The 23,591-nt window shown below is 48.1% G+C and overlaps 1 protein-coding gene across 23 annotated transcripts in view; it reads left to right on the top strand.

Annotated features, from left to right (window-relative positions):
- Positions 1-19,813, top strand: part of CACNA1G (calcium voltage-gated channel subunit alpha1 G) — a 91,452-nt gene extending 71,639 nt beyond the window's left edge. For 9 of the 23 annotated variants that reach the window (XM_044000572.1, XM_044000575.1, XM_044000576.1 and 6 more), the window contains 12 exons: positions 3,288-3,439; positions 4,299-4,408; positions 5,516-5,649; positions 6,175-6,245; positions 6,452-6,530; positions 6,652-6,773; positions 8,541-8,897; positions 10,395-10,538; positions 13,459-13,593; positions 15,690-15,885; positions 16,330-16,502; positions 18,430-19,812. In XM_044000572.1, the coding sequence (XP_043856507.1) occupies positions 3,288-3,439; positions 4,299-4,408; positions 5,516-5,649; positions 6,175-6,245; positions 6,452-6,530; positions 6,652-6,773; positions 8,541-8,897; positions 10,395-10,538; positions 13,459-13,593; positions 15,690-15,885; positions 16,330-16,502; positions 18,430-19,185 (2,429 nt within the window). In that variant the 3' untranslated portion in view covers positions 19,186-19,812. Of the gene's footprint in view, positions 1-3,287; positions 3,440-4,298; positions 4,409-5,515; positions 5,650-6,174; positions 6,246-6,451; positions 6,531-6,651; positions 6,774-8,540; positions 8,898-10,394; positions 10,539-13,458; positions 13,594-15,689; positions 15,886-16,329; positions 16,503-18,429 lie in introns of all 23 variants that reach the window. The other 14 variants (XM_044000588.1, XM_044000571.1, XM_044000569.1 and 11 more) reach the window with 5 other exon arrangements.
- The last annotated feature ends 3,778 nt before the right edge of the window (positions 19,814-23,591 follow it).

Genomic DNA, 23,591 nt, shown 5'->3' with positions numbered 1-23,591 from the left:
TTGTAGCCAACTTGGTTGTAAGCAGTGGACCCCACAGCCATCAAATGCACTCCTCCTCCTTCCCCCCACATTTCCATCTCCAAGACCAGATCTGGTCAAAGAAGCTGAATGTGTGACCCATCTCACGTGGGGGACTGTGTCACATGTCATACAGCTCCCTATCTCCCTACTTTCCACCTGATTCTGCCCTTTCACCTGATCTGTGCCTGATATTTACTCAACAATAACCCCGACTAACGCACTGTGCCTGTTTGCCCTCACCCTTGGTCCTGTGTCCTCCCTCTTGGCCACCCAGTCCTTGGGTGTGTTGTGTAGGGAGGAACAGGAGTGGGGGAATGCCCCACTCCCCATCTTGTGAATTTGATATTTACTGAGCCTGCTATGACTCATACAGCTGGAAGGGGGCATGGGTACAAGGGAGAAAGGTATGGACCCCAGGATAATTTCCCAATCAACCAAGGACTTCCCCAGTGACTTAAGTAAGAGCTCCCCAATACCTCTCCCTCCTTCCCCACCCCCAATCTCCCTGGGCTGTTGTGGCTGAGACAGTAGCTTCCAAAGCAACTTAATTTGTGGCCCCCTGACAAGGTAATCTACATTTACACTAATCTGCATGCCAGGCATGTGGGGGATGTTCCACCTCTACCCCATGTAGCCAAGAGAATGCTAAGCAGGGTTGGATCACCAGGGCTGCCGTTGCACACGGGTAGCCCACAGGTGGATGCCCTTGAGGATTTGTGTCTAACAATGACCACAACAATAATAATAAAAGAAAACCCCACAAGCTGTCAGTAGTTTGGGGAAAGGGGTTGAGAGGGAGTGGCTAGAGGGGGCACTGGGAGTTCTATTCCCAGCTCTTCCCCCTATCTAGCTACGGAACCTTAGACCAGTCACTTCAACTCCCTGGCCTTCAGTTTCCTCCTCTATAAAATGCGTGGATTGCATTAGATGATTTCTAAGGTTTCTTCCAGCTCAGACCTTCTAGGTTTCTATAATCCTGAACCACCAATGAAGAGTTTCTAGATGTTTCTTCATATTATGATGGGGGGTGAGGAGGGGGACAGGGAGGGGGAGACAGAAGAGGCTGCCTTATGAATGCTTGGGATGGTTAGTGATCAACCCTGCTCTAGGCAGACACCCCCACTCCTGCTTCATCTTGCCTCCCTGGCCTTTTGGGGGGGAGAGGAGAGTCTTGGAGGACTTGCCTTTCAGGGGCCTCTGACTGAACCCCAGTGTGATTCTCACTCAGACAGATAGAATGAAAGCAGAGGCAGAGGTGGGGACCTCTCCAGCCTATATAAGTGTTCAGTTAGGGGTAAAGGGATGGGGGAAGGTGCCCTCCCCTCCCTCTCTCCCTCCCTCCCTTCCCTCCAGTTCCCTTCTGCATTGTCTCCGCTAATAATGGGGCTAATAAGAAGACAGTGTTTCTAGCTTAATTGTATTCAAACATTTTGGTTAATTCCCCATTCATATTTTAGCATAATGGGATCGGGTGCTCTCAGCTTTTATGGAGATTAATGTAGAGCCAGAGAGATCCCGCCTCTTGAGCTGCATAGCTCAGCTTCCTCCCAGCTCCTGCAGGGATGGAAGGAAGAGACCTCACTTGTCTCCAGTCAACTCTCTGTTATCCATCCAATGGAAGATCCAAGGCTTTGTTGTTGCCAGCCTAGATCGACCTCCCCTCCTCTCTCTTCCCCCCTCCCCCTAAACTGGCATATCTTTCCTCAGGGAGATACTGTCTCGAGTCAGTCATCATTTAGAAGATCAATCTTCAGTGCCTGAAAATAAAACAAAAATCATCATGCATCCCCCAAATTGAAAAGACAAATCCTGGGATGCTTTGGTTTTGGGGGCGAAGGGGAGAGGAGGCAGAGATTATACACATCATTGCCTTTTCACATTAGTCTAGATAACTTGAGAGTTGACCATGTGAGAACTGAGCTTGGGTTTTGTTTCTGTTTTTTCCCCCCTCTCCTACAGAAAATTTTGAGTCCTGACTCCTTTTTTCAGTCTTCATCTGGGTCCCACCTCCTTTCCTTTTCCTGCTTCAGTCTATCCCTCTGTTAAATAACCAGAACGAGGATGGGGTCTTGAGTATGAGCCAGCCCCCTCCTGGGGTTCAGTCCATGCCGCTGATGGGTTTATGTCCTCCTAGGCCTCCCTGGGGTGGGGGAGAAGGACTGTCTGAGATCCATGTCTGTTTGATGGAGCTGTCAGGGAGCTTGATCAGTCCCCCAAACACTTCCCCCCAGAATGAAGGGAACGTCACTCTGCTCTCCCCGAGATCCACTCCAACCCTCAGTCTCTATCTAGGCTGGATCTTGCTCCCTAGATTTGTCCTTAATGTCTCTAAGGGATAGCAGTACTCCTAGGGCAGTGATTTTAATCACTAGCTGCTGATCTGCTAATTACAAGAGTAATATTATGCTTCTGACATATCTCAGACAGCCTTTTCCACTCCAATATGCATTATCATGCTGCCCTGAATTTATGGTCTCAGGCTGGGCATTTCCTCATTAGAGATTAGGTGAGCAAATTAGTTTATCTCCTCAGACATTCAGGATTCCGAGAGCTTGGATCTAGGATGAGAGTAGACCCTCTTCCTCCACCTCCACTCCAGGAACACATGGGCATCAGATCGTGGGGGCATGGGGGGGAGAGGAGCTTGAGACTGAGTATGGGGCTGGTGTTGTCCCCCTCCCTGAGATCCAGTCACAGAGATGGCCAAATTCTAATCTCTAGTTTTAATTCCACATCCTTAGCTCCATTTAATCTTTTTGCAATACTACCCCACCCCCACACTGAGCCTCATTTAATTCCTTTCCCCCCCCCCCCAATTTATGGATCTGGCTCTTTCTAAAGAATAGAGAGGTGAAGGAGAGTGGAGAAAATTTTCTTTTTCTTTTTGAGGGATAAATGCTCTTTGGAACCCGAATGTAAGGGGAGGGGGCTGGCTCACCTGTTCTCTAATCTGGATTAGGAGCTGTGCATGTCCAATGCTCTACCTTACCTGGAGAGGTATCAGTAGAAATGCTTAGAATAGAGAGAGCAAATGCCTGTGATACCCTCTCCCAATTCCAACTCCCCCCCCCAAAACAATTTGCCCTTTTTGGGGAGGGAGTAGGAAGAATGGGGATGCTGATAGAAGTAGAGTTCTCACCTCCGGTGGTGGGGCTGGTGGCTGTTTGGGGAGCCTGTCTTGGGTAGGGCAGGGGAGCTGGATGGGGCCGGGGAAGCCTAATGGTATCTGTGCTCTCTGCCCCTGTCATTGGCTTCTCCCCCACCAGAAGCACAATGCAAACCCTACTACTCAGACTACTCAAGGTTCCGTCTCCTCGTGCACCACATGTGTACTAGCCACTACTTGGATCTCTTCATCACGGGCGTCATCGGTCTGAACGTAGTTACCATGGCCATGGAACATTATCAGCAGCCTCAGGTAAGAACTCTCCCTCCGCCCATACATACAGCCTATTCCCCCTCCCCACATATGGAAGGAACTTGCTCCTCCCTGTTTGGATGGTTTCTCCATATGGGGAGACATCAGTGTACTATTGTGCGAGGGGGGGAGAGGGATTCCCCTCCAAAATTTCTGACAGATGGGATTTCTGAATCCTATTCAAAGCCATGATTCCAGTGTAACAGAAAAAAAAAAAAACAACCAAAAAACAACATCGGTTTTTTTCAGTGTTTCAGTCAGTAGAACACTGGGCTTAGTCAGGAAAGCCAGAGTTCAAATCCTGCCTGAGATGCTTACTAGCTGTGTGACCCTGGGCAAGTCACTTAACATGCCTTGGTTTCCCTGTTTGTAAAACAGGATGAAAATAATGGCACGTACTCCACAGGATTGTCGTGAGGACTAAATGAAATAATATATCTAAAATGCTACATAAATGCTATTATTATTATTAAATGTATTATTATTATTAGATTTAGAGATCTTAGATTTGGATTTGGATTCAAATCCTACCTCTACTGCTTAGAAACTGTGTGCCCTTGGAAAAGTACTTCCCTCTCTTTGGGCCTCAGTTTGTAAAGGGAGGGAGTTAGATTTGATGATCTCCTGGATCCCTTCCAATGTTATGTCTAATAACCCACAATTATGGGTCTGTGGCCAGGGAGTACTTGTCTGAGGACTCATCATAGGTCCCCTTTCCCTTCCTCCACCACCTAACCAACTAACCAACCAATGAGACCAACTAACCGTCTGCCACAGAGTCTGAGGAAGTCTGATAAGGAGGGAGGGTGTGAGCCCCTCTGACATCAGTGATGAGACCCCCTGCATTTGTTCCCCATAGATCTTGGATGAGGCTTTGAAGATCTGTAACTACATCTTTACTGTTATCTTTGTCTTGGAGTCTGTTTTCAAACTTGTGGCCTTTGGTTTCCGACGATTCTTCCAGGACAGGTAATTGAAAGTGGAACTACAAGGTGCCTTTGTTTCCCTTAGGGGGAAATCTCCAGAGAATTCTTGCCATCCCCAATCACTCTCCTTCTCTAGACAACTTGGGCAAATCTGGGGGATACTAGAGCCCCCCACTGCCTTCTTTTCACTGTCACAGGGAGGGGAGGTGGCCCAAGGGTTGTGAGGAGATGAGGGTGGGGAGAACGGAGGTAGGAGGTGAAAGGAAGGCTCCTAGTGGAATGGAAGGGACATTAGGCTGAGGATCAAGAGAGGTGGGTTCAAGTCCCTCTGGTCCCACCATAGTCAGGTTCACCTAGGCATCTGGATAGAGCTCTACAGCTATTGCCAGAAAGACCCTGAGTTCAAATCTTGCCTCAGACACTTACTATCTATATAAGGCTGGGCATGTCACTTAACCGCTCCCTGCCTCAGTTTCCTCATCTGTAAAATGAGAATGATAATAGCACCTACCTCTCAAAGTTGTTGTGAGCATAAAGGAGGTAATACTTATAAAGTGTCTTACAAACATAAATTCTAGGTATTATTAGGAGACAACCTGGGATTATAGAAAGAGAAATCAGATCTGGATTTCAAATCCCACCTTGGGCATTTCCTATCTCTGTGACCCTCTGCATATCGCTCCTCTGTAGAATGCCTAGGGTGGTGGCCTGCATGTCCCCCTAATATCCCTACTAGCCCTTAATCTAGGATCAGATGGATTCACAAGAATTGCCGGTGAACTTCAGAAGGGGGAAATAAAGTCCAACAAGGCTGGATTTCTCTACGGGCACATTCCTACACCATAGTTTGATGGAAAGAGAATCTAGTTAATAGTAGTCAGATGGGAAAAAATAAGACCTGGATGCTAGTCCTGGATCTGCCACTGACCAGTTCTCTGTGACCTTAGGTCAGTTCCTCTCCTTCCTGCTCTGCAAAATGTTGGCTATCCTTAAAGTTTCTTCTAGCTCTAGCCTTCAGGATGCAAGAAAACATCCTTTTGCCACCCACTCCTCCATCCCCACAAACCCAGCTCTCCCACCTTCTGGGTTCCCTTGGCCCCTACCCCAGAATCCCTCCATCCCCCCAGGGAGACACGTTTCGGGTTTCCAGGTGGAACCAGCTAGATCTGGCTATCGTGTTGCTATCCATCATGGGGATCACTCTGGAGGAGATAGAGGTCAACGCATCACTGCCCATCAACCCCACCATCATCCGCATTATGAGAGTGCTCCGGATCGCCCGTGGTCAGTGTCTGCCAAGGAGGTTCATCCCAGCCACACCAGGCACCCTAACATTGCTCCTCCATCCTGCCTTTGGAGACTAACAGAGCTGGGGGGGGGGACAAGAAGGCTTGTACTCCAGAGATGGATGGGGAAATAAGATCCCTTCTGGGCTAGAGTCCACCTCACCCCACAAGTGGACCCATTTTTCTTTTGTACAATATCAAACTGGGTGGAAGGGAGGAGATCTAAGCTGCTTTAGGACCCCCCCCCAGCCAGCTCTCGGGCTACTGTGTCATTCTCTGGGCATCCTTTCCCAGCTCATCTCTGCTGAATAAGAAGGTTGTTGGGTTCCTCAAACCTCCCCATTCTCTCTGTGGTGGGTGGAAAAGTTGTTCTTGGCCCCTTCACAGCCTCACACCTCCACTGGAAGCCCATCCATCCTGCTTCCCAACCATGGTCAGGGCCAGGGCCAATGGAGCCTTGAGGCCTGAGGTTAGGATGGGGGAAGGGACTGTTCACCCTCACCCAATCCCTTTGTTTTCTCAGTGCTGAAGTTGTTGAAGATGGCTGTGGGTATGCGGGCTCTTCTGGATACAGTGATGCAGGCCCTGCCTCAGGTACTGGAGGGGGCTGGGAGGGAGCAGTCCTTTGGGCTCTCAGCCCCTCATGACTATTCCTTTGTTCAATGGACTTAATTCTTCCTCCCTCTGGAGGAAGGGACAGAAGGTTTGGGGACTGGAGGGAAGGGAGGAGGAGGAGGAAGATTGGGGACTGGACTGGGATATACACATGCATCTTTGCCTTTTCTTTTCCTCTTTTCCAGGTGGGGAACCTGGGGCTCCTCTTCATGTTGTTGTTTTTCATCTTTGCAGCTCTGGGTGTGGAGCTTTTTGGAGATTTGGGTGAGTTGGGTCATGTGTGGGGGAGATCTTGAGGGCAAAGAAGTTGGGGCTTGAGGTCCTGGGGTCTGTGGCAGAAGTGGCTGACTGGAGGCTCCCTTTTCTCTCTTATCCTCTCCCCTAGAGTGTGATGAAACTCACCCCTGTGAGGGCTTGGGCCGCCATGCCACCTTCAGGAACTTTGGTATGGCCTTCCTAACCCTTTTCCGAGTCTCTACTGGGGACAACTGGAACGGCATCATGAAGGTGGGACCCTCCCCCTCCCCCTCCTCCTTCCCCCCACCAAGCATGCTCCTGGCCCTTCCTGAAGTTGGTCTGTCCCCAGAAATTTCCTTTTAACAGCCTTGCTAAGTATTGTTAGAAAATGGAAATGATAATAAGTCAAATCCTATAGCATTCTCCCCATCTCTTGCCTTCAAAGCACCCCATAACTCACTTTTGAGGACTCATTTGTTTAGGGGGACAAAATAGGCCTCTGAGTTTTTTCATCCTTAGAACACCCCAAAACTCTTTTTTTTCTCCAGAAGATATACTTCCATATTCGAGATACCTAATAACTCCTGTTTCTCCCTGGAACATTCTATAACTTTTCCATCTTTCTCTGACATAGCTTCCCTTTTGACCAGGACACCCTATAATTCATCCCATAACCCCAGAACATTCTATAAATTTTTATTCTCTTTGGATCACCCTATAACTTCCTCCAAGCTCAAAAAAGCTTTCCTTCTGACATCACCAGTATACCCTGAAACTCCCCTTTCTCCCTAAGAGGCCCCTTCTTGCATCCCCAAAACACACCCTTCCTTTCCCCAAGACACCCTATCACTTACTCTCCTTCTCTCTAGAATACCCTATAACTTTTCTGTCTCCTCAAGAAACCTTGTATCTCTTTCTCCCTAAGAGTCCCTAGAACTTTTTCACCTCTATTGAATATCCCATATCTTCTGCTTCTCCCTTAGACACCTTTAACTCCTTATTCTCCTTGGGATACTCTATTACTCACCTCTCCCCAAGTACATGGTGTATATAATATATATGCTATACATACATACACATATATACATATATACACATACACATGTGTGTATATATTTTAAATGTGTATATATATATGTATGTATATCCTATAACTTCCTCCATCCCCAAGATATTTTATACCTCCTCCCTCTCCTTTGGACATCCTATAGCTCTTCCCTCTCTCTCTCTCTCTCTCTCTTGTTTTTTGGTGAGGCAATTAGGGTTAAGTGACTTTCCCAGGATCACACAGCTAGTAAGTGTCAAGTGTCTGAGGCTGGATTTGAACTCAGGTCCTCCTGAATCCAGGGCTGGTGCTCTATCCACTGTGCCACCTAGCTGCCCCTTCCCTTTTTTGATACTCTATAGCTCCCCCTTTTACCAAAACACCTTATAACTCACTCCTAAACCCAGGATGCCCTATAAATTTTCTTTCTTCTCAGGACACTCCTCTTCTTTTCATCCTAGATACCCTCTAACCAAGGGTTCTTACCCTTTTCTGTGTCAGGGGCTTCTATGGCCCTTTTCTCAGAATAATGTTTTTAAATGTATAAAATAAAACACAGGATTATAAAGGAAATTAATTCTATTGAAATGTAGTTGTCAAAATATTTTTAAAATTCAATTTATTTTATTTTCCTAATCCTCTCCTTCTCTTCTCCCTTTCTCCTACCCATTGAAAAGGCAAATAAAATAAAATCCATATCAAAATATTTTTTAAAACTTCCAGGACCAGGGTAGCTAGGTGGCGCAGTGGATAAAGCAGCAGCCCTGAATTCAGGAGGACCTGAGTTCAAATCCAGACTCAGACACTTGACACTTAATAGCTGTGTGACCTTGGGCAAGTCATGTAACCCACATTGCCCCGCAAAAACAAACAAAAAGCCCCAAAACAAACAAACAAACAAAAAACCTTCCAGGACCTCCTGGAATCTATCCAGGGACCCCAGGTTGGGAACCTCTGCTCTTCTTGTCTAACTCCTCCATTCCCCCATTCAGGACACCCTCCGAGATTGTGACCAGGAGTCCACCTGCTACAACACTGTCATCTCCCCCATCTACTTCGTGTCCTTTGTGTTGACTGCCCAGTTTGTGCTGGTGAATGTGGTCATCGCTGTCTTGATGAAGCACTTGGAGGAGAGCAACAAGGAGGCCAAGGAAGAGGCAGAGCTGGAGGCCGAGCTGGAGATGGAGATGAAGACCTTGGCCCCTCCCCAGCCTCCCATCCCGGGAGACCCCTTCTCCTGGCCCCGGGGAGAGGGAGGGCCGGACAGCCAACCTGGAAGCCCAAAGCTCAGGGCCCCTCAGGCCTTGCACGTCAAAGTGGCTTCTCAACTCTCCTTGGGCCACCCCACGGTGAGACCCCAGTGGGGAATGAGGGGACTGAAAGGGAGGGAGGAGGGAAGGGCTGGGGAGGTCCTCTTTGGAGCAGGCAGAGGACGGGAGAAATCAAACCCAGGCTGAGCGCCAGCCACACAACCCCATTTGGAGACTCATTCACCGCTGCTTTCCTGCCCCCTAGAACCAGGCCCTCACTCTCCTCCCAAATGATCAAACCCCTCCAGACATGGGCTCCATTGCCTCCCTAGAGGAGAAGATGAGAGTTGGAAGGGGCATCACCCCACGGGTTGGTGCTGGCAGAGATGGGGGCCAAGGAGGGAGGTTGGGAAAGAACTCTGTTTCCTCACCAGGGCTGCTGCAGCAGCAAAGCTTTCATGTCTCTTCCTGTCTCCTTCAAGGGGAACTGTGACCATAAAAACATTGCCCCCAGCACTGGGTGGTCCCCAGGTACCTGTAGGATCTGCTTAGCAGGCATCCTGACCGGCCCTGACCTAGAATAATGATGGTGCTGCTCTCAGCACCTCTGTCTTTGCTACTCAGGGGGCCTTGAGGGAGGGTGTGAGGGGTGGCATTCTCCCTCTGCCTCACTAGGGATGGTACTTTCCTAGAAAAGCACAAGGTTAGTCTCCTTGCCAGAGATGAGAGATCTCCCCTCTCCAGGTTTTTTTTCTTCCGAGAAAACGTGTTTGTTTCCCCAGTGCTGATCTGGCCTCTCCTTCCTTAACTCAGGACTGAGCTTTCTGAAAAGCTTTCTTTGTTTTCTTCCTTCCTATCTCTTTTTTGATGCCCTCTCATCTTCTCTTTACTCCCTTTTTTCTTTTTTCCGGTTTTCTCTTCTCCATCCTTCTCAACCCATGCTTTCTTTAACCCAACCTTTTTCCTCTTCCTTTTTGGCTTCTCTTTATCTTCTCTTTCCCTCTCCTGTTCTCTCTGTCTTTATCCTTTCATTCCATCCCCACTCTCTCTCATCTCCTCTATTCTGAACCTTCCTCTCTCCTCCATCCCTTATTTCTTCCTCCCTCTCAAACTTACCCTTTCCTTCATCCTTTCTCTCATCCTTTCTCCTTCATCCTTTCTTCCTTATCCTACCTGTCCCTCATCCTCACTTTCTCCTTTGCCCTTTCTTTCCCTCATTCTCTCTATCCCTCATCCTCTTCTTCATCTTCTCTCTATCCATCCTCTCTTCACATCCTCCATCTCTCCCCCTCTTCCTCCTTCTTTTTCTATCTCCTCTTCCCTCTCTTCTCTGTATCCCTCTCCTTCTGACATCCTTTTCCCCCGTTAATCTTCTCACCTTCCTCCTTTCTTCTATTTTCATCCCCTCTTCTTTATTTTTCTTCCTATTTCCTTCTCTCTCCATCTCTTATTTCTTCTCACCTTTTCCCACCTCTGCTCATTGCCCTTCTCTCACCCTTTCTCCATACATCACTCTCTTCTATCTGCTCTCCCTCTCCTCTTTGACCCTCTCCCCCACCCCCTCTTTCTTCCTAACTTCTCCTCGGCACTACTCAGGACAGACAGCTGTTTGACACCATCTCCCTGCTGATCCAGGGGTCTCTGGAGGGGGAGTTGAAATTGATGGATGAGCTGTCCAGCTCTTTGGGCCGGCCCTACACCTTCCCTCCCGCCCCTGGCCAGGGCGACTCCGAACCTCAGGTTACTGTCCCTGTGTTGTGTGCCCTGCCCTGCCAGCTCAGTATGGGAGGGGAGTTACTGTGTCCAACACTAATTGAGGTGGCCAGTAAGAAGGGAAACCTAGGGGTATAATGTAGTTTAGGAAAGTAATCAATATTCTGACAGTTATTTCCTTGAGCTGGGAAGAGTCATTCTAATACAGTAGGAGACCAAAAAAACATTAGAGGGAGAGTGTTCGTGGGGCAATGGGGGTGGGAAGATGAGGTGGGCATTAGAATAAGAGAGGTAGGTGAAGATCCAGGAAGATGCTTTAACAGGGATTTTTAACCTGGTGTCCACAGACACCTAAAGAGGTCCATGGTTAGATTTCAGATTGTCCAAGAACCTCAATGGGGAAAATTACATTTTGTTACTAACCTCTGACATTTAACATTTCTTTGAATTATTTGAAAACATTATTGTGATTAGGGGTCCATGGGCTTCACCAGACTGCAGAGGTCTCCATGACCCACAAAAAGGGTTAAGAATCCCTGTGCTAGTAGAGAGATGTTGTGGGAGGCCTTTAGGGCCCTTTTGGGTCGACCACTGAGGAGGAGAGGAAGAGAGACTGGGAGAGAGGGGCAGGAAGAGAGCCTAGGGGAGTGGAGGGAATATGGAGGGGAGGGGGTGTCTGGTCAAACACTTGTGGGATAAGGAGGGGAGAGGGAAGGGGCAAAGAGATTTTCTTGGCAGTGCTGACTGACATGCCTGAGAGTGTGGGAGGGACCTCCACAACAGGGCCCTGCATGGCTGGCCTTGGAACCAGGATTAGGCCAGTGTGTGTCCACCCAGACTGAGAGGCTGATTCCTCCCCCTGGGGCCTGGCTCCTGCAGTCATCCAGGATAGTGGCTTCTCGTTGTGTTCTTGTTTGGGCATGACAGATGCTTCATTTATCTGATTATTTTAAGCCCAAATTTATCCTAAAAAGAGATTTGGGAGTTGGTAGAGGAGTGGGGGCAGGGAGGAATTAGGCCGTGACACTGATCTCTAAGAACACGCGAGATGTGGAACATGAAATGGATGTTTTCTTATTGCCCTCCCTCTCCATCACAACTCTGTCATGACCCCCGGGACTCCCACTACAATAATTCCTCATCTATTGCTCTCTCTCAAGCCCTTGTCCTTCCTGTCCTGCTACCTTCTCTCCACCCTCTTCTTCTCTAATCTCTCACCTTCCCTTTCACACCCTTATAGCTCCTCCATTTCTCCTACACTGAAGGAATCAGTTCCCTAAATTAGGACAGGAAACCTGGCAGATTAGGGCTTAGGGGGGCTCTGGGATCTCACAGACCAAAGGAATTAGCTTTAAATCTCCCATCCTGTGCTCCCTGTCCTCCCCTCTCTTGCAGCTTCCCTTTGCTTCCTAGCTCAGTCCTTGTTCCAGTTAAGGCTACAAGGGCATAGAACCCCACATCTCCTACAGGATGGAGAAGGATAAGAAGTCAGGGCATATCTGCCCACCATCCTCAGAGTCAGAATAAGGGTGTTGAGGTTTATTCCAGAAGAGAGAAGTAGCATGTGAGGAGCGTCAGCAGTGGATTGTAGTGTAATCAGTGATTATTTCATTGGGTGGGAACATGACGCCTAGGAAGACGACAGGGCGGTGGTAGAGGAAAAAGCATTCCAGGTAGGAGAGGCTGGGGAAGGAAGAGTCAGAGGAAGCCCTTCAACCAGGGCTGCTGTTGGAAGACATTGAAGGACCTGCACTCCCACATTTAGATTCCTAGAGCTCGGAGCTGGAAGGGCAGACATCATCTTTCCCAACCTCCAATTTTGTAGAAAAAAAACTGAAGTCCAGAGAGGGGAGTGATGGGGGCAGCTAAGTGGTGCAGTGGATAAAGCACCGGCCCTGGATTCAAAAGGACCTGAGTTCAAATCCAGTCTCAGACACTTGAGACCTAACTGGCTGTGTGACCCTAGGCAAGTCACTTAACCCTCACTGACCCGCCAAAAAAAAAAAAAAAAAAGACAGTCACAGAGAGGGGAGTAATGTGCCCACATTGGAGGGGGGGAGGTGGGTTCTGAACCCAAATCTCATACTCTTTCCATGATGCCACTCTGTTGAGAGTGAGCCCAGCGTTTGCACAGACAAGATCTTTGGTGGGATGGGTGGGTAATAGTTGTGATGCATCCAGGGGGATAACATCAGGGGAATATATATGCTCATGCCAGACCTTATGTGTATAGACACATGTCCTGATACTTTCGGTGGCTCTGAGAGAGAAGGTAATGGGAGATGGATGATGGCTTTGAAAGAGGGCAGGGATAGACTGTGGGATTGAAGAATTCAGAAGTTGAGGCCTTGACAAACCCTGGCAGCCTTTTAGATTTAGAGAAAATAATAGGAACATAGCCAGGCTTTCTGGTATTGTCCCCATCATCTCCCTCTCTGTGCCCCCCCCCTCCATACTGCTGCTTCCATAGAAAAAAGGGAGAATCTTTCTTTCCCCCTCTCTTCTTTTAGTTTCATCTTTCATGACTGTGTCTAAAGCCCTACTCCCCCCCACCCCACCCCACCCCCACCCCAACACAGGGTGGCAGGGGGTGGTCTAAGAATCTGCGGGGATCTTTTTTATGTGGTTTCCCTGTGCTTTGCTATTCAGGCTCTGTCGATGTTTGCCCTCGGTCCTTTTGTGTATGTGGTGACCCTTCGAATTCATGCTCTGATGCTGTGTGTGTGTGTGTGTGTGTGTGTGTGTGTGTGTGTGTGTGTGTGTTGGGATCAGGATAGTCTGAGGGATGTCAGTTTGTTGAAGGTGGGGGGAGAGAGGAGGGAGGTTTTTGTTGGGTTTTTTTTTTTTTGGTGTGTTTTGTTAAAAAAAAAAAAAGAAAAAAATTTCTTTTTTCTTCCATTATTTTTGTCCTGGTTTCTTATGCTTGATCATCTCTCTCCTTGTTTAGATCCCTCTAGCTGAGATGGAGGCTCTGTCTCTGACGTCAGATATTCTGTCTGAACAGTCCTGCTCCTTAGCTCTGACGGATGATTCTTTGCCTGATGACACTCATTCACTTTTACTTAGTGCCCTGGAAAGAAATGTACATACGCAGACCCGCTCACTTTTTCCCTTAGCTCTGTGTAGGGCTCTGAATACTGGCACTGGGGCTTTTCCTCCCTTCCCCCTCATCCCCATCCCCCTCCTCTCAAAGCTTCCAGTTCTTACTCTTCACCCCAGATACATTAATTCAGTTGCAGCTCTTGTTTTTTGCCAAATTAACATCTCTCATCATCTCTCCTCCAAAAAGAGAGAGAGAGAGAGGGAGAGAGAGAGAGAGAGAGAGAGAGAGAGAGAGAGAGAGAGAGAGAGAGAGAGAGAGAGAGAGAGACAAAGGTTGAATGTGTGCGACCTTTTCCACAAGGAATACGGGAGTGGGGGTGGGGGCAGACATCGAAGTACTAACCTGTATACCTTCCACACCCCTTTTTGGAATTGGCCCTGCCAGTCTACAGAACCAGGCAGCTGATGAAAGAAACTGTGTTCTGGAGAGCCTGGACCCCTGTCTTGAGGGGTCCAGACTCAGCCCCCTGTATTTGGAGCCCTACCCAGGCTGTGCCCTTAACCCACCTTCCCTTCTTCTCCATGCCTTCACTCCACCCTTAACAACATTAGACATTCACCACTGTGTAGTGGGGTGGTGCTTTCTCCTCTGCTGTGACCAACATAATTTCTTTCCCCACTTTTGGAAGGGGACCATTCTCGTCTTCTCTGTGACTCTCCATGTCTTGCCTCCCACCCTAATTTCTGAGGACCTTTCTTTGTGTCGCTGATAAATCCTTCAACCTCCCTTGTCCCTCCAGCCTTGTGTGACTCAGAACCTACTCCCCTTTCCCATTCCAATTGTCCCCCGAAATGGGTTTCCCATGGTCGTGGTACAAAAGAAAGAAGAGGCCTTGACAGGCCCTTGGGGCTTACTGGGGGAGGAAAGGGATGAGGTGAAGCTAGTTCCCAAATAAACCTTCCTTTTTCTAGTGCGGCCCAGCTGCACCAGCAGAAATGCTCTGGGCCGGGGCCTCCAGCCACTGGGAACGTTGCCACTGGTTGGAGGTCCCAGGGGGGCTGTGGGTTATTGGCTTCACTGGAGCCCAGTGCTGGGGGAGTGGGAGCTAAGGATATAGTCCTGTCCCAGGCTCAGACATCCTCAATCGAAGTCCTGAGTTATATTCTTGTTAGGTTGCTAAACTGGGAATGAGAACGAAATCCATCACTGACAATGGGGCAGAGGAAGGAGACAGACCATAGTTGGGTTTCTTGGTCCTGGGAAGCCAGCTTGCATGCTGCTTGGCTTCTGAAGCTGATGACTGACCTAGCATTGGAGCTAAAACTAAATGACCTTCCTCCTCCTCGGCCTAGACTCTTACTGGTCTCCCCTTCTCCTGCCACCTGCTCCCTACTGCTATAACCCTGGGACCACAGAATTGGTGAGGAAGGAGCTCAAAGTGGGTGAGAGGTCGGGAACTCAAGTCCTAGTGGCTACCAGCTTTATAATGGCTCCGTGTCCTCCAGTTCCTAGGAGACCCTGATTTTCCTGTAATTATCCCACATACTGTGCCTCCACTAAGATCTGAGAGTGAGGGCAGGAGATGAAATTGAAGCAGGGGAGGCTTTATGTGGACTTCTGCTAAGCCTTGGAAGAAAGCTAATTAAAATCATTCCATCTCTAGGGTGGGAGACTCAAGGAATGTTCAAGGCAAACTCTGCCCAACAGCCCAGAGAAACATTTGAGGTTCTGATCCTGTGATCTGGGGTGACCCCTTTTTATAATCCATGGATAGGGATATCTGAGCCTCCTTAAAAGAAATAACCTCCACAATCCTTACACACACACACACACACACACACACACACACACACACACACACCCCTTTGTTAAGTCTAAAAATGAATTGATGATATCAACTATAAACCTGGGGGCAAATTTTCCTCCCCATCCTGCCTCCTCCCTGAAAGCTCATTTGTCTCACTTTTCTGTCTCTGTGTCCCTTGTTGTTCCCTTTCCTCAAACCCCTTGACAGTCTGCATGCCCATCGTTTCTACCTGCTGGGGTGGGAATCTGTTTCCAGCTGCCTAGTTGTGCCTCGGTGGCCAAAACTGTGTGTCTCCTCTTCCTCCCTCCCTTCCCATTTTCTTTTTCAGACTGTGACCCTTCCCCATCCTGAAGAAGCTATGGCCACTGGACCCTCTGCCCTCCAACCAAGTCTGCTAAGTGTGCGGAAGTCAGGGGTCAGCAGGACCCACTCCCTGCCCAATGACAGCTACATGTTCCGAGATGGGGGCTGCTATCAGGGCTCCCTAGGGCAGAGGGCCTGGATGCTCCCCAAATCTCAGTCAGGTAGGAGCTCAAGGGAGATGCAGTGGCCAACCATGGCCTTCCTAAATTGACATCAAACTAGGTTCCTGTTTCAGTCTTGTGTTGATCACCAGGGAGGACAGTAGAACAAAAAGAATCCATGTGGTCCCCAGTCTTAGGAAGCTTCCAAACTTTGGGGAAAGAAAGATTTACCCCCAGAAACCTCCTGGTTTGCTGGGGGGAGCCAATCCCAGAAGAGGGGATGCTGTCCAGGATTTCAAACAAGGCTGTAATGGTCTTGGTAGACAGGACCGGCCAGGGTCTCACAGTTCAGGAGAATGGTAGGAACAAAACCTCTTTGATTACAGGAATGGAGATGGAGACAGAGAAGAGATGTTAATAGGGGTGGGGTGGGTGGGAAATTCAAGGAAGACAGATTTCAGGGCAGACATGACTGATGTCTCTAACCTTCAAACTACCCCACAGCAGGCTCAACTACTTCCATCCACTCCCAGCCAGTAGATGCCAGAGCCCTCCTCCAGCTTCCCAAAGATGGGTCCCACCAGCTCCAGCCCCATGACCTCTCCAACTGGGGCATGATACCCAAACTTCCCCCACCGGGGTGCTCCCCTTCTGCACAGAGACAGCTTCGGCGACAGGTGAGGGGAGGGGTCCATCTCCCTTTGTCAAATGGGAAAATGGAAAGGTTTTGGTAGGAGGTATATGTGAGCATTTGGATCCTGGGTTTCTCTACAAGGACTGGTCTAGAAATGATGAACTAACTCAGTCAGAAGGGACCTTAACAGTCATCTAAGTCCAACTCTCTCATTTTACAGATGAGGAAACTGAGGTTGAGAAAGAAGTAACTTCTACTAAGTACCTTAGGCAGGATTTGACTCCAGACTTCCCTGGCTTTCTATGTGTCATATGTGTCTGTTTGAGAGTCTGATTGTTACCTTGGGCAAGTCACTGAACTTCCTTGGGCCTCAGTTTCCTTATCTGTAAAGTGAAGGTGCCGGTCCAGATGGCTTTTGATAAAAAGGTTTTTTTCGTTTGATGGTGCTTGTGCATACATGTTTTTGTTTATTTTTGCCGGGCAATGAGGGTTAAGTGACTTGCCCAGGGTCACACAGCTAGTAAGTGTCAAGTATCTGAGGCCGGATTTGAACTCAGGTACTTCTGAATCCAGGGCCAGTGCTTTACCACTGCGCCATCTAGCTGCCCCTGCTTGTACATACATGTACTCGTACATGAGCACTCAGGGAGTCTGCACTTGTGTATAGGAGTGAACACACCTGGAGAGAGAAACCTCTCACCTGGGCTCCAGCTTCCTACCCTTTTACCAGGGGCCTCAGAGGAGACAGTGTGTTATATGTGTTATATGGCATTGGAAAGAACACTGGGTTTAGAGTCAGAGAATCCCAGCTGCTTATTGCCTGTGTGACCTTGGGGAAATCACTTAATCTTTCCTTGGCCCTCAGTTCTCCCAGCTGCAAGATGAGGGGATTAAACTAGATGATCTCAGGTCCTTTTTCTCTGATTCCTGTGTTCTTATACTAAGATCATTCTGTGACCTGAGTTCAAATCCCAGTTTGACTGCTTGTAACTTGTGTGACCTCATGCAAATCATCTCCCCTCCTCTGGGCCTTAGTTTCTTTCTTTTTAAAATGAGGGGCGAGGGGGTTATTGCAGGGTTGGACTAGATGGTCTCTGTGGTCCTTTCCAGCTCTAGAACTAGAATTCTATAAAAAGTTACTAATGGGGGTAGCTAGGTGGTGCAGTGGATAAAGCACTGGCCCTGGATTCAGGAGGACCTAAGTTCAAATCCGACCTCAGACACTTGACACTTACTGGCTGTGTGACCTTGGGCAAGTCACTAAACCCTCATTGCCCTGGGAAAAGTTATTATTATTAATAATAATAATAATAGCAATAACACCCAAGTTTTATGATCAGATCATCCTTACTCCTACTGCAGATATTATAATAATACTAATTCACATTTAAACAATGCTTTAAGGTTCATAGATCATTTTACCTATATTATTTCATGTGAGCCTCAAAACAACCTTGTAGTATAGGTATTATAATTATCCCAATTTTACAGATAAGGAAACTGAGTCTGAGAGACGTTATGTGACTTGCCCAGGGTCACATAGCTAGTAAGCATTTGACGCAGGATTTGTTTGAGACTCCAAGCTCATCACTGCACTGCCTAGAGAAGGAACAGGAAGAAGCTTTTGAAATCTCCAGAAATTTCTTCCTTGGTGTTTTATAGTTGTAGTCTAGAGGGCCCAAGCTGGATCTAATGTTTGCAGGTGGCAGAGAAACCCAGAAGATAGAAGTCAGGGCTAAAGCCAGGTCGCCCCCAAGCCGGAGCATTGTAAATGCTGCCATCCAGCATTCAGGCCTTTATTGTGATTGCTGCCACAGATCTCCATGACTGGGAAGCAAATCAAACCCAAGAATGGTTCTGCTTCTTAAATTCCTTCCTGCTTCCTTTCCCTTCTCCTGTATGTCTCATAGGCTGACCCCATTTTCTTCCCTCATACCCTCTCTCTTCTTCCCTTCCCCCCCACAAACCAGGCAGCAATAAGGACTGACTCCCTGGACTTACAGGGTTTGGGCAGCAGGGAGGATGTTATAACTGAGGTGAGTGTGCCCCCTACCATGCCTCCCCAAGATGTTCCTAGCTGGGGCCGTTCCAGCATCAGGGTTCAGCAACGTCCTCGGAACCAGTGCAAGAAATCCAAGCACATGCCACCAGCCCCCTGCCCGGGCACAGACCTTCTCCAGGACAGGTGCCAGCATGGCCATGAGGCATCGGAGACCATTAGCTGTCTGGAGCTGCATGCCCAACCAGGCTGGGGCTCAAGCCCCAGCCCCCAGCATCCCCCGACTCCAAAGGGGGGAGAACAGCTGAGGGACCTGAAGAAATGTTACAGTGCAGAGACCCAGGGCCGCCCTCACCGGCCCACCTTGTGGCCGGATGAACAGAGGAGACACTCCATTGCAGTCAGCTCTCTGGACAGCTGTTCCCAGGCCTGCCCAGGCCCTGGTACCTTGAGCCTTGGGGGCCAGGAGCTGAACAGGCCAGGGATAGGGCCCAAAAGCTGGCCCAAGAAAAAACTGAGCCCTCCTTGCATCTCTATAGAATCACCTGAGAGCCAGGGTCCCCGGCCCTTGCCCAACCCAGGTGTTTGCCTCCGGCGCAGGGCTCCATCCAGTGACTCCAAGGATCCTTTGGCCCCAGACAGCATGGCCATGTCCTCGCCCCCCCCAAAGAAAGACTTGCTGATGCTCTCTAGTTTCTCCTCCGATCAGTTAGATCTGGAACCCTGAATCACCTTCCCCTTACTCCCCAGGCTCCACCAGGTGCCAAGTCTCTCTTTCTGGGCTATATCCTTGAAAAAGTTCAGTATAAACCAAGGAGGGAGGGCATCACTCCTATCATCCTAAGAGGCATTGGGTAAACAAACAAATACAACTTCCAAAGACAGTTTAAATGCAGCCCGTTTGGGGTCATTACAGTGGCTGAGGGGCACCAGGCAGAGTAAGGGGCCTGGCTAGGAAGCTCTTCCAGGTGCCCAGGAGCTATTGGGAGAAAGCAATACGTCTGTGCAGAATCTCTATGTATATTCTATTTTATTAAATTAATTGAATCTAGTATTTGCGGGATTACGACATTTTGTGATTTAAGAGATTTTTGTTTTCCTCTTATTTTACGTGTCTCCTGATATTTCCGAGAAGGCATCTGTCTCTTGGCTATTTTAACTTAGAATAACCAGACTAGTTATAGTCCCTCTTCTTATAAAGCACAAGCTGTGACCGTGAGTGCATTAAGTCCCCAACTGTGTCCCACCTTCAGCAGAGAGAGAGAGAGAGAGAGAGAGAGAGAGAGAGAGAGAGAGAGAGAGAGAGAGAGAGAGAGAGGCAGAGACAGAGACAGAAACAGAGAGTTTTGGAAACTGTAATATAACTTATTTTCTCTTTAACCACATTATTGTTTTCGGAAGGGAGAAAAAAAGAAGTCATTTGGACAAAGAAGTCATTTTACAAATGCAATGGAAACCTTTTTAATATATAAATACATATATATACACACATATATAATAAAAATGATTTTCCAAAATAAAATTTAATCACAATTCAGAATAAAAGTAGGAGGAAAGAATAGAAGTTTAGTCAGTGAGGGATAGATGCCCAGGGGAACAGATGCAGTTACCCTAAGGTGTTTGAAGAGTGTGAATATGTGTGTGTGTTTGTGTGTCTGTGTGTGTGTCCAAACTCATCACCGAATGAAGAAAGAATGTCTTCCCAAGTTGGAAGAAATCTCAGGAGAGGTTGGTGAGGGAGGAGCAGTTCAAATTTCCCCAGAGGTTGATAGCTGTCTTTTAGTCAGTGGGTTCTGCCTTGAATGTCTTTCACTTTAGATTAACTCTTGTTTTTTCTGACAGCCATCAATGGTCCATTTAAAGCTAGAAATGGATGTTAATCAAAGAGTTTTGGTTAATGCTTATGGTTTCTTCAGCTTTTTCATATCGATGGGGTTGGGCAGAACTCTTCAGGGAGGCTGGTATGAGAGAAGATATGGGAGTTGAGGTGTATGGACTTGAACTGTTTTTCATTTCCCCCAGAGTGGATATTTTAACTTGTCCTTGAGTAGTATGTTTCTTGTAGGAGTGGGTGGTTTACGGTGAGCTCTCTATAATCCATCACCTAAGATGCCATTCCCGAAATCCTGGGGAAGCATTATTGACTATTTCTGCAGTGGAGGACTGTGGGAGCTCTCCATGGGGCAAACATTCTATCTAATCACTCGGCCTCCAGCCTTGACAATAATGTCATTAGAGCTGGCACCACCAGTGACTGCTCCATCACCACTTTGCATTGGACAGGAGAAAGGGAAACAATGGGATTAGGGTTGATTAAAGCTGAGCTGCATCCTTTCTAGACAGCAGTTGGGGGGGGGTGTAGGCTGCCGTGTGGGCCTGGGGCGAGCACAGAGTGGACCATCTGGTAGAGTTTGGGCGGGGGAGGGAGGACACTGGGAGAACCTAGCAAGGCCCCCTAGGAGGGTAATGAATGAGCAACATCTAGGTGTTTACATGGTCTAGTGCTGCCTGCCAAGGCAAACTGCTTTCTATACAGCCAACACAGGAAAGAGGCAAGTGACAAAGATGGGAGGGGGAGCCAAGGTAAAGGGAGGCAGCCATGAGCAGAAAGTATCGTAGTGGAGAAGGGGAGCTAGGGGACAGGGAAGAGCTACCTTCCTGGTGCTATAATATGCAATATTTCTGTCTGAAACCTGGTGCAAGGAGGCAGCGTCATCTGATCCACACGGAGCTCAGGTCTGCTTCTCATCCTTCCAGACACCTGCCCCCGACCACAGTCACCTCTAATTTCTCTCCTATTACTCCTCATAAACTAAGTTCCTATTTTAACCCTTCCCTAACTACTATCTGGACCCCATCTTTCCTGTTCTCTCGGCCACCCCCCCCCATCCCACTGACATGTATGTCATCATCCCCCCCCCCAGGGTTGAGTTTTCTGTACTCCAGGGCTAAGGAAACTGTATAGGACCGGTTTTTGTCAGCCCAACAGTAGACCAGACCTGATGGGGTGGGGGATGGGATGGGGGCACTCAGGGCCTGGCCACTTTGTAAAATTGTGTATTTTCTAAGCTGTGGCAAGCTTTTCTAGTCACTCTTTTGGAGAAAAACAGTGCTAATCCTTAAAGCAAAAACCTGGTTTGTATCATTCTGGGGTGTGCAATAATGTTGGGCTTGTTTTCTTGGGGTGTCGGGAGGGGTGGGTTTATAGGATCTCTTTTTTTTTCCTTTTTCCCTTTTTTTAAAAAGCAAAACTGTACAGAGCCCCTGGGGTTCCATCACCTAGTTCTGTTGATAGAATTTTTATATTTTTGTAGATTTCTCTTAGCTGTTTGTATCCTTTCCCTGGAAGGATATGGGAGGGGGAGGGGAGCAGGGATTGGGAATTTTTCTCCCCTGTGGATTGGGGGGGGCTCTACTCTAGATCAGAGGATGCCCCCACAATATGGCCAGAGAACTAGACCTAAAGTCAGTCTGCTCCTCTCCCTTTTACCACCTCCCTTATTCCCCTGCCCCCAGTCTTCCCTTGGATTCCCTATTCCTTACTCCCCCAACCTGTCCCTAGCACACCAGCACTTTACAACTGTGGAGTTTCTTACTTTTATCTCTTGGGGGGTGCCAGAGTCCCTCCTCAGTGGACCCTGGGAGGGGAAGACAGAAAAGGGAAGGGACATGGGTTCTAAGCAATTCAAAGACCCTTCCCCCACCCCTTCTCCCTTGCAGGGAACAAAATAGCTTGTATGGTTTGTTGCATGAGATGGGGATGTTTGGAGGCCAAAAAGCTGAAGATATATTCCAGGTGAGGAGGGAAAAGGCTCTCCCTCCCCTCTGGCTCCAGCCAGGGACTGTTCAGCTGGAAGGCTGTGGTGAGAGGGAATTCTCTGGAATTCTCTGGTTTCTTGTTATTACACCTCAAGCCCGGAGGGGGCAGTGCAGGAGAGAGATGCGGTAATATGAATATTGTGGGGTCAGAGTGAACTTAAATTAAAAAAAAATAATAATTACCACAAATAAGTGTGAAACCTGTACAAATGATGGAAATCCAGTGTGACTCTTGAAGGGGTTTTGAAATGAAAATCATGATGGCTCTGAATAATATTATCAATAATAGTAATAATAATGATGATGATGATATATAATCTTGTTGTCTGTCTGGATAATTATTTGCTTCGTCGGTCCTGGGGCTGGGAGGAAGGGAGTGGTGAGACGACCAGGTGATGTTTGCAGCACCCTTAAGTTTTGCAAAAGTGTGGTTTTTTTTACAAGCATAATCCTATTTGATTTACACAAAGACCTTGTGATCTTGGTGTCAATACCCCCATTTTACAGATTTAAAAAACCTGAGTCTCAGAACAGTGAAATTAACTCAGTTTCACGGACACAAAGATAGCGTCAGAGGCCAGGTTGTGACCTCAAGTCTCTGCCAACTCCCAGGGCAGCATCCTTTTTCCTGCTGTCTGTCTCTGTGGGAGGTTGGTGAGGTGTGGGGTAGGGAGAGTGGAGATACAAATGGGATGGGGCTCTCTCAAGGTGACTGGGCACTAGAACAGGGGGCTTGAAGGATGGGTTGCTTTAAAAAGAGTTTGGAGACAGGGTGGCCTCATCTAAGCTGGGCAAAAGCACCCACACACACACACAACAGAAAGTGATACAGTATCTAAAGGCAAGACTAGCTGCAGCTTCTAAGGTGCCTACCCCCACACACTGAAGGGAAAACCCTGTGATGAGAGAAGAAACCAAGGATAAGCAAGAGAACCAAGGAAGATGCCTCATGGAACCGGGGGATGGAATGGAATGAGGGACACATTTCAAAATACTGCTCTTTATAAATGCACACATTTTTGAATGCTAGAAAATTCCATTCTCTGTGGCTTAAAGGCATTGATTTTTAGATAAGTCCAAGCATGCATGTTACAGGAAAAGCCCAAAGTCTTCAGTGTCCAGTCACACACAGGAGGTACAACTTTCAAGCACTTTCCAGGTCACACAAATACTTTATCCTGACTGAGTATATTTGTGGGACTACCTTCTCCCTCCTTTCCTACCCTTCCCCACCCTACCAACACCTTCCTTGTGCATAGTAGGCCCTCTAACAGAGGGTCTTAACCTGGGATCCATGTGGATGGGTTTCAGGGA

Source organism: Dromiciops gliroides, chromosome 4 (assembly GCF_019393635.1).
Source record: "Dromiciops gliroides isolate mDroGli1 chromosome 4, mDroGli1.pri, whole genome shotgun sequence".
Taxonomy (NCBI): domain Eukaryota; kingdom Metazoa; phylum Chordata; class Mammalia; order Microbiotheria; family Microbiotheriidae; genus Dromiciops; species Dromiciops gliroides.
This window is presented reverse-complemented; position numbering and strand designations above follow the sequence as displayed.